At 39.4% G+C, this 10,500-nt stretch overlaps 1 protein-coding gene across 1 annotated transcript; it reads right to left on the bottom strand.

The window, feature by feature from the left end:
* Nucleotides 1-70: 70 nt before the first annotated feature.
* Nucleotides 71-8,538, bottom strand: dbp (D site of albumin promoter (albumin D-box) binding protein). The gene is made up of 5 exons (XM_015381257.1): nucleotides 8,042-8,538; nucleotides 7,604-7,889; nucleotides 6,675-7,121; nucleotides 3,833-4,092; nucleotides 71-1,998 (listed from the first exon to the last, which is right to left on the bottom strand). Exons 2-5 carry the CDS (start codon nucleotides 7,791-7,793, stop codon nucleotides 1,783-1,785), a joined length of 1,113 nt encoding a protein of 370 aa, XP_015236743.1. The 5' UTR covers nucleotides 7,794-7,889; nucleotides 8,042-8,538; the 3' UTR covers nucleotides 71-1,782.
* Nucleotides 8,539-10,500: the final 1,962 nt, after the last annotated feature.

Here is a 10,500-nt window from a genome sequence, read left to right as displayed (position 1 = left end):
CCAGATGGAGCTTAGGTGAAGCATAACCTTGTGAAGAAACAGTCAAAACAGAAGAGAACAGCAGTGGATGAGAACAATCTTTTATTGGTGTTTTTTGTTGTTGTTTGCTTGTTTTGTTTTGTTTTGTTTGGGAAAAATTGCAATTACATCCAGAAACAGCCAGCTCAAACTGGCAGGGGATGGGGGCACCATGAACACTATTTATGCAGCAGTCACTACAAGGTTCACCGATCACATCTGTGAGGATATTAGAAACTGGATCCTGTTGGAGAGCAAACAATCACTGAGTGAGATGATCGAGGTCGAAAGGAACCGCCAAGGAGCATTGTAGTCATCTGCATAGTCCTTACACATCATGAGAACAGAAGAAATAAGTCTAAAATAAGTCTGCGTGAACGTCACGTTCAAGTCAATGAGCTGAGTTTGTGGGGAGATGATGGCGGTGAAGTCCAGAAAAGAAGTGGTGAGCATTTCTGAAGAACACCCAAGAACATATCTCTAGTTTCAACAGATCATATCTCTCCAAAGAAAGAAAAACATTCAGAAATATAGAATAATAACAATATGAGGGTAGTCATCATAATAATAACAATAACAATAGCTGTAATGGTAACTATCCATCATGGTTATTAAAGGGATTAAAATCACACTTCAGCTAGTCATCCATCCCCCAGGAACATAATAACGCTGAGTACCATGCCCCTGTGTAGGTGTTAATACAGTAAAATGCAGATGGGTAGCTATGGGGGGTGGGGAGCACTAAATAGCAACAAGCTCTGCATCCACCTGGGAAATCTTTGCTTTAAATTCTCCCATAAATATGGGAAATTTTTCAATATTCCAACCAATAAAGGGGGGGTTTAGTATCACCATGCCGCTAACTGGTGTTTCCCAGTATGTTACTTTACTATATGGGGAAGTTGACCATGGGTGCAAGAAGTAGAGGCATGGATATATGAATTCAAATAGGATGCAGAGGAGCAGGGCTACTCGGTGCTGGCTAACATCACAAAGCAAGCCTCTTGGAGAGAGACACAAAAATAAAAAAGGATCTGAATATAACAGGGATTTCAGAAATATGCACCAATCGACAGATTGAAATCATCTGTTAAAAACATAAAAAGTAAAACAAAACCACAAGACCTGGTCAAGACAAGTGCTGAATACACCTTGTGTCTGTCATTCTGTCTCTACTGAGCGTGCCCAGTGACCTTTACGTGACAGGGGGGAAAAAAATAAAATAAAGGAAGTGCTCGAGATAAATTCCACAAAATGTCTAACAATACGATAATTTTGGCTCTCTATATTACAAATTATTACATACATCCTGAACCCTGCAGCTGCATCGTGACTAAAGCATCATGAAGGTTGACATCTCCTGACTCATCTAAAATAAAATGATGTTCACCATGGCTTCTCTGCATCTCTGTGTCCAAAACATGTAGAAAATATACAAAATTATTCTCTGCATATGCCCTCCCTCCACATTTTTCCTAAGTATTATAAAAATATACAATTCTCCAATAACAAAACTCTTAAGTCACATCTTTTATATTCAGTTAAATTACTCTCTCTCTCTCCATCAATCACTTTTAAGAGCTCAACAAAACGAGACACCTGAGCTTCAATAAACAACCCTTTTCCATGACTTTTACATTCATCATTTTATTCGTCAATGTCCTTCTCATCATTATGATTTTGAAATCATTAGGTCCGTTTAAAACATCCAGGAAATTCAGAGTCTTAAGCTTAATCTAGCTCCTCTTGTGGATTTTTCCTCCATCACTGGTCACCCAGACGGTTCTCGTATTTACTAAGGATGTTGCGGCACCGGCCCAGTTCTTTCCGAATCTCAGCCACTTCCTGTCGGAGGGCGGCGTTCTCTCGCTCCAGGTAGGCAGCGCGCACTGAGATCTGGTTCTCTTTCAGACGACGGGCGTCCCGCGAACGCTTTGCTGCCTCATTGTTTTTGTACCTCCTGGTCCAGTATTTCTCATCCTAGAAGAGGGACAGAGAGAAGGGGCATATGATGGGTTTAGAATCTGATCTTTAATCATTAAACCCAAATAAATTAAGTACGTTTCCTGCATTTCTGACTGGTTTGTTACACATAAATCTTTAGTTTATTCCACTAGTTTTATTATTAGTTAAAGATAACCTGAGTAAATACCAAATGGGATTTTAGAATGACTGTTTAATCTGCTTAGGAACAACAATACAATGATCAGTTAAGTGTGATTAAACACATTTCGCCTTTGTCACACTCCGGCCTGCTCCTTGCTAAAACCATAGAATCAAGAACCACTTAAATAGAGCATTTCTTACAGCTTGAAGTAGGCGAAAATATTTCAAATAATCCAAAAATCCAAGCATAGAAAAAGCATCAATCTAAAATTGCCAAGAAAGCGATATAAACAAGAACAGGAGCCATTATCCACAAACCAAAATTACTCCAAGATGGAAATGATGGCTCAGGTAAGGCCAGTGTTCATACTTCAACACTCTGCTTTAGATTTCAGAGGGTTCCTTGTTGCCATGCCAATGATAACATACCAGGCAAACCTTGACAGCATTGTAAGGAACTGGTCAAATCTGATGAATCAGAAGTTTTGGAGCAGGAACATTTATAAAACATGCAGGACTGTGCATAAAAGCTGACGGCCACTGCAATAAGGCAGCATTGTTTGCACCCATACATACTGTAATATGGCTCCGATGCCGTCAATTACTATGGAGCAGGGTTAGTTTGGCAGCACTGAGAGCAAATAAAGTTTAAAAAGTCTAAAATCCAGTTTGACCTATTTTAATTCCTCTATAAGAACTATAGACAAAGGAAACCTGGGTAAAACTTTCAAAATGCTTTTTTATAGCCTTTTTCCATGAGCATTATTGATTATTTATAGTGGGAGTAAAAAGACTTCACACTGTTTGTCTCAAAGCCCTTTCTGTAAAAAAGAAAAAACTGATTTTACGGTTTTAGAACAAATACAAAGTAGTTAAAGATTCCCTTTCAAACTATGTTTAAAAAGTCATACCAGCTGTTAGCAAGTTAGTATTTCTAAAACAGCTGGTCCAATATGTATTCTGTAGAGAATATAGTGGTTTGACTGAAACCCCCCAAAAAACAATTAAACTTTTTAGATCCGGTGTGTTCCATATGTGGTGAAAACTAAATAAGGATAAAGGAGAGCAAATTTTCCATTCTCTGTCCAGCCTTCCTGTAATCTGCAGAATGTTTTGTTTTCTATTACTCTCTCACAGCCAGAAAAAAACACTAAACATTTGCAGAAAAAAAACAAATTCCTATTAAAAACTATTTGCATAACTAACTTATAGACCATTAAATCTGAGTCCTCCATGCTTTGGAAACCACACACAAGTGTTGCTTTCATTGTGACCTAGTAAGACTTATGAATGTAGTTTTGTAAGTCCTATTTTTTAACTACAGACTTATTAAATATGAGCAGATGCTTGTCTTTTTCTGAGTAATCTGTTATCAAGGTCAGCTACATTTGCACCGGTTTACTCATTTATATCACAAGTTTAGTGGCCTTTGCTGTGATTCAGCTAAAAGTGAATCACAGCAAAGGTGTTATTCACTTACTAGTCTATCAATCCGACTATTTTATTCGTGCCCAAAATGTTAAAGAAATAAATGTGGATTTTGTTTTTTTTTAAATGTCATTGTTTAAGATAAAAAGGAATTATTTTTATGGGCAATTAAAAAAAAAAAAAATTACATGCCTATTCTCTTTCATTTAGCAAATCTGTAATTAGCAAACACCTGATAAAGTGCAACCAACAGAATCGGAGTTAAATTTTGTGAACTCACCTTCATGTTATCAGGCACCAAGATCTTTCGTGCTTTTTTGATCATAGGCTGTGGTTTCAGCTCTTCCTCACTAAAGGAGTGCCTTCTGGGGTCAAAGTCCTGCTCTCCAGAGGTGCTGGACATGGCCATGTCCGAGTTATCCATATCAAACATTCCAACGGCATCTGGTCCGCTTTCCGTAGGCGTCAGTAGAGGGGGACAGGAGGAGGAACAGGAAGAAGATGGCGATTCACAGGAGTCGTTCATACTCGTCTGACCACCTAGAGATAAGATAGGAAATTTATGTGAGTTTATCAATGTGCCTCAATCCTGAAGAGGTTAAAATGAATTAACTGGATGGAGGTCAGAATCTGACAATTTTGCTCACCGCCTGAATAATAATATTCTTGTCATTACTTTAATATAGATTAAGATTTTTTTAAATGTCTTTAGCAAAATATAGGCATAAAATGTCTGATCAGTGCAACTCTGCTAAGAATTAATGATGCTTAAAAAATAACAATAAAGACAGATAAAAAATATGAACTTAGTCCTGGTGGCCACCAGATGGCAGCAGAGAGCTGCTTTACTCAGACTGGCAAACATTCCTGTGACTAGAGGTTTTTTAGATAGTATTCATGAGGAGATAGATAGGGTTTTTCATTACATATTTATAGTTTTAAAAAGGTAATACATAAATAAAACAATAAAAAATGTATTTATATATTACTACTCAGATATAAAGAAACTGAGCATCAGTAAGGTATATACATAATTTAATGTCACTCTTAAATGTGTAAAGTTTTTTAACTTGTTTCTAATGGACATAGTCAAGACAATAACTAACAATTATTAAAGCTAATTTCCAAAGAGATAGGTACAAAATAAAATGTTATATATATAATCCCCCTCTTTCAAAGTCTAGGGACGTCGATGATCAGCCAATAATTAAATATGAAACTGATCTTTTCTACAGATCTTATTTACCCCTGTAAAGGTCTAAAATCAATGATCTAAACTTATTTGAGAGCGTTAATTATCAGAGGAATTATAGTTCATCAGGTACTGATTAGTGCCTTTTAGTTAGATTGATATATTTGAGAGGTTTTGAGATATTATAACAACTGACATTGTCTGTTATTAAAAAGAAAATCTTTATTGATCAAAATTGGAATCGGCATGTCAGGCTTTTCAAAGATCGTGAATCGGCGATCGGTCAGAAACCTGCAATCATTACCCTGGGATATACACTTACATGATATGGGTACATTTCTACACAATGTTCCTACTGTTTCCTCCTAATCTCAATGTTCAAAAATGCCAATGCCTTAAAACCATGATCATGTTGCCCAATCAGTGGGATTACCAACACTAAATCTTTGCATGTTTACTGCAGGAGATCAGGGCCTCTGCTGCCATGCAGGTACAGCCCCAACATCTCAAATCGGTTAGCTCGCCTCCACCACCTGGTTTATGGTTCTGTTGAACTGGAAGTCCTGAATTCTGGGCGGCTCTCAGACTCCATGTGCAAACTGGTTTCGGTGCACGCTACTGCTCACATGTTCTGACAATCAACTTCATGATTGCAATCTTGAGGTGATGAGGTGGAAAACTCATCAAAACTTGTATGACAGCATTCCATTAAAACCACTTATAAAGCAGACAAGGCTAATCAGTTTATTGCTCCTACATTTGTTTCCTACTTTTCTCTTTATATATGTTTGTTTATAATCTATGTAATGCAATAGAAGTCCAGCAGCAGGGGGAAGGAAAGTCTTCCTGTTGCTCCCCCCCACCACCTCGTCTCTGTGGTGCTCCTCCTCCATCTCTTCCTAGCCCTGCCTCTAGTTCCCTCTCTGCATTACTCCCATCCTCTTCACGTGTACCGACGCGTGCACATGGCCATGGCGTGTGAATCGGGGAGAGATTAAAGACACACCACTGCAAACACTCTGCACACTGCTCTCCCTGTGTCTTTTTTTTTTCTTTTTTCTAACTGGGCAGTGTTTTGACCCTGCTTCAAATCAATTATTGGCTGTAAGAGAGAATTTGCTGATTGCACTGTACACAGCTGCACATAGATCACATTCCTAGCTACAGAAAAGCCCCTCATCTCCACTGTGAAGTTGACTCATCAAAAAGCACTTGTTTACCATAGTCTTACAGCTTTAAACCCCCAAAAAACTACTTTTAAAGCAAGTTTATGTTTTAATTTGATTTTGGATTTAGAGTCATGTGACTCTATCTTGTGCATTCACTCTTAAACCAAGACCACAGAAATATGCTGTGTCACTGATGTTTGTTTAAACTCAAAGAAGAACCTAATAACAGACACCACATAACCTTGGCTGGATATAAAACACCATTAAATAATCAGAAATCTGTATTGTGGGACTTCTTGTCCTTTTTGGCTTGTAAACTATTCAGAGTTTGATTAATTTACCTTCCAAAGTTGATTCTGTAAGACAAAACTAAACAATGTGCACCTGTGTCATCGGAATGGGCGACGTGGAATTAAAATGTTATCATATTTCCTGGTTTTTATTGTGGTAAACATAACAGGGACTAAAAAGGAATCTGTCACAGTTATTTTAACACCAACCTGGAACAAAACAAAAACAAGCTTTGGTCACCAACTGTCCAACAGCCTACTTTAGGACACCAGCCCCATTACCGTTTAAAATCAGTTAATCAAATCAGTCTTATTCTCAGATATACTGATATTTAATTATGCCAAATAAAATTCAAACAGAAACGAGTAAAAATTCCAATCACAAGTAGTAAATAATATGTATCCCAATCGATTTTTAGATAACAATAGTTGCAATTATTGCCCATTCCTAAGCACGGTCTAATCACTCACCATGAAGACAGTCGCTTCCTCCTCCTAGACTCTGCGGCTGGGCCACCTCCAGGCCGATGAGAGACGGCGAAGAAGAGGACGATGGTGAGGAGGACGAAGATCCGGGTGGAGACGAGGGCGGTAGGCACTGGGAGCTCTGGTTGGGCACAGCTGACTGGGAGCTCTGGGAAGGGATCTGAGCTGAACTGGAGCTGTTGTTGTTGTGCATGCTGCCCATACCGTTTTCAGTCAGAAACTCCTCCAAGTCCATGTATTGGAGCTGAAAGAGCCCCCCATCCGCAGGCAGGGTGCGATCCCAGAGGAAAGGTCCGAGGAACTGATTGAAGCCTGTTCCGCCATTTCCTCCACCTCCACAGCCATTACTGCTGTTATTGCTGACTGGTCCATTGCCATTCCTCATGGCGCACCCTCCCAAAGAGTCCTCATCAAGATCCAGCCTGTCTTTGTCTACAAGAGAAGCAGAAAATGTTTTAACTGCAGAGAAGCAGGTGGCAATGTTCTTTTTTCTAAATCTCACACGATCAAGAAACACAAACTCCCAGATGGACCAGATGGTAGGTAAACTGTAACATCAAAGCTAACACCAAAACCAGTTTGCTGCATGAAAATAAAAGGAAAGCTTCTCAACAAATCTGACAATGACAAAAAAAAAAAAAGAAATGAGTGTATGCATTATATAGAGGAGCTTAAGCTACTACGCTGTAATCTGTATCCTAACTTGAAACAGCAACAGGGTTTATAATCCAGGAGAGTGCTGAGGGTCACAGAGGAGTCATCCCAGGCATGTGTGCTGGCACATGAGCCTGGGGTGTGAAGCAATGTGAGTGAATAAAGCGCTAAAGATAATACTACCTATTTTTAAAACAATAAAAGTGGGTGGAACTAGCATGCAACTGGTAAACACCACAAAGATGCACAAAGTTTCTCACCTTTTGCCTCACATGGATTCTTCAGCCGGTGGTCTCCCTTCATGGGTTGCTGCAGGAGGGATTTCAAACCGGCCATGGAGTTGACCTGGCCGCCTGTAAGGGAGCCTGCTGGCTGTGTACAACTTCCAAACTGTGGGCTAGCTCCAGCTGGCAGGTCAGGGGTCGGTAGCTGGGAGAGTTGCCTGGACATCCTGGACTGGAGGGGAGAAAGGGGGGGAGGGCTGCACCTGAAGGACTGAGGCAAACTGACCAGAGAGCCTTCCAATAGGACAAGATTGGTGGAGGGCTGTTTGTTTGCATTCAGGAAAGGTGAAAGGTGATGGACACAGAGAGAGAAACATTGGTTATTTTGGGTTATTCATGCAAAATAAAATGCCTTTAGTACATGCAATCTGTAATATTGTAAATACAGATAAGAAATAAGATTTGAATATTTACCTTGTAGTTGTTGCTATGGAGAGATCCTTATGTTCTTGTATAAAAATTCTCTTCAAAGTACTCCATTGTATTTAATTGTTTTTAAAACTGTAGAATGGATTAAGGTGTTAAAATGAGAAGGAAGGTCAGACCAGATGAGCAGGAATACAGCCTTTAAAAAGCAATAACAACCTCTGGGTGTATGCAAAAATAAAATGTCACAACTGCGACGTGATATCCAGAGTTTGTTTTTTCTTGTTTTTATGTCGCTCTGGACTCCAAAGCAGATTTCCCCTAAAATCCTTCCGACGATAAAGCAAAAAAAAAAAAACTGCGTCGTAAGAAAAGAGTTCGTGTAGAAAAACCAAACCAGAAGCAGCAGCGGTCAAAGGAGTAGCTGTGTGTTGGTCAGATGACAAGTTGTGTTGCTGCTGCTCTCCTCTGCTGTCCGTCAGCTTGGTGGGAGGAGGAGGAGGAGGGAACGTTTAGTCTGTCTGTCTCTTTTTTTTTCTCTCTCTCTCTCTCTCTCTCTCATCCGGTTGATAGATGCAGTCACGGGCGCACGGGCTGGGATCTGCGTTGTGGCTGTCCGATAGTCCTCTGCCTCTCGCGCTCAGCTGGAACCGACACGGGCAGTTCACGTGACGTCACGCCTCGCAGAAAGGGCGAGAGGAGGCGTAGCCTGAGATTTGGCGAGTTCACTCATTTATTTATGAGACACACCTACTCTCGTGCTCACCTCGAGGAGAGCAGGCTTTTTTATGGCAGGTCGTTTTAGAATATAATCAAAGCGCAGTTTTCTCAAGGTTCCAGGTCAATTCGTCCAGTTAGTCAGCTTTAGAGGAACAAGGTCATAGGTTACTTAATTTTTTTGACACCATTTTATACCCATATATACGGAAGATGATTAGGGCCACTGAAAAAAAAAAGTTAATTTCTAAGTATCATTTAACTATAACATGAGAAAAGTCAGAATTCTGAGAAAAAAAGTCAGAATTCTGAGAAAAAAAGTCAGAATTCTGAGAAAAGTCAGAATTCTGAGAAAAAAAGTCAGAATTCTGAGATTAAAGTCGGAATTCTCAGAAAAAAAATTTGAATTCTGTAAAGTCAGAATTGTGAGAAACAACTTTTTTCCCATATTAAACTGAAATAAAATTTAAAAATAATTTTTTTCAGTGGCCCTAATCCTCTTCCGTACATATAGGTCAACTTAGCTTCTGAATATCATTTAGTTAATCATCTTTAGTTATATTGGGTTTAATACCTTATAAATATTTTTCCATAATATATACTTATTTGAAATCTAATAGTCTAGAGCAGTGGGGGAGCTAGACATTCTCATCATCAGAGGCTTAGCCCACAAAATATTTCATTATAATTAAGATGATTTATGACACCAAAAAAGTAAGATGTCATTCCTATATGCCACTCATTTGTATATATTTATTGCGGATTTAATCATTATTAAGAACTTAATATTTTTAGGGAAATAACTTTTTTGTCTGAGAGGATGTGAATAAGAAATAGGCCTTGGAAGCAACTAGAGCAACATGTAAATCTGAGCATATTAGGGAGGCCTGACCACAATATCACCCACTAAACTCGCCATTACTAATAGTGTAGCATTTTTAGTATGAATTCACGTTAATATACCTAAAATAAAATAAGTCCACCTTCTGAAAGAACACAAAGTATGGTCCGTCCATCCATTTTCCGTCCGAGTTATCCCAAATGGGGTTGCAAGGGTTTGCTGGTGCCTATCACCAGCTGTCAAAGGACGTGTGGCAGGTACACCTGGCCAGATCTCCAGTCTGTCACAGGGTAACACAGAGACAAGACAAACAACCATTCACACACACACTCACACCTAAGGACAATTTAGAGAACCCAATTAACCTAATAGTCATGTTTTTGGCTGTGGGAGGAAGCCGGAGTACCCAGAGACAACCCACGCATGCAGAGGGAGAACATGCAAACAAGACCCCACACCGGGAATCAAACCCGGAATCTTCTTGCTGCAAGGCAGTAGTGCTACCCACTGCGTCACAAAGTATGGTGTGTTCTGTTATTATCCCGTCCCACAGATTGATAACCCCAAAGCACTAACTAATCCGACGTCGGTGCTTACCGGAGAACCAAAGCTGCTGCTTCAAATTGCAAACAACAAATAAATACTCAGATATTTGTGCACACACTACTACTCACCAGTGAAACATGTGTATCAACTGATATTTGAGGCATTTATTCATTCATTTTCTGAACCCCTAGTCCTTTTATCAGTTAGTGGGAGGGCTTTAGCATATCCCAGCATTTATCAGGCAAAGCCAGGTATAAACTGACAGGTTACCGGTCCATCACCCTTTGAGACAATTGCACCTAATTGATTCACATTTACTGATCAAAATGCAGTTATTTAAGCTTAAGTCACTTTCATGTTTACTGGATATTGAGAGCAACCAAACAGTACTTTTAGTCAAGCT

The sequence above is a fragment of the Cyprinodon variegatus genome, unplaced genomic scaffold, assembly GCF_000732505.1.
Source record: "Cyprinodon variegatus isolate N-32 unplaced genomic scaffold, C_variegatus-1.0 Scaffold229, whole genome shotgun sequence".
NCBI classification, from domain to species: domain Eukaryota; kingdom Metazoa; phylum Chordata; class Actinopteri; order Cyprinodontiformes; family Cyprinodontidae; genus Cyprinodon; species Cyprinodon variegatus.
This window is presented reverse-complemented; position numbering and strand designations above follow the sequence as displayed.

Excerpts from the sequence above, each read along its gene's own strand:
- dbp (XM_015381257.1), bottom strand. The coding sequence starts at position 7,793 with ATGTCCAGGCAACTCTCCCAGCTACCGACCCCTGACCTGCCAGCTGGA. Across the intron at positions 7,122-7,603 it reads GAATCCATGTGAGGCAAAAG|ACAAAGACAGGCTGGATCTT; the intron begins GTGAGAAACTTT and ends CTTCTCTTGTAG. Across the intron at positions 4,093-6,674 it reads AGGAAGCGACTGTCTTCATG|GTGGTCAGACGAGTATGAAC; the intron begins GTGAGTGATTAG and ends TCTTATCTCTAG.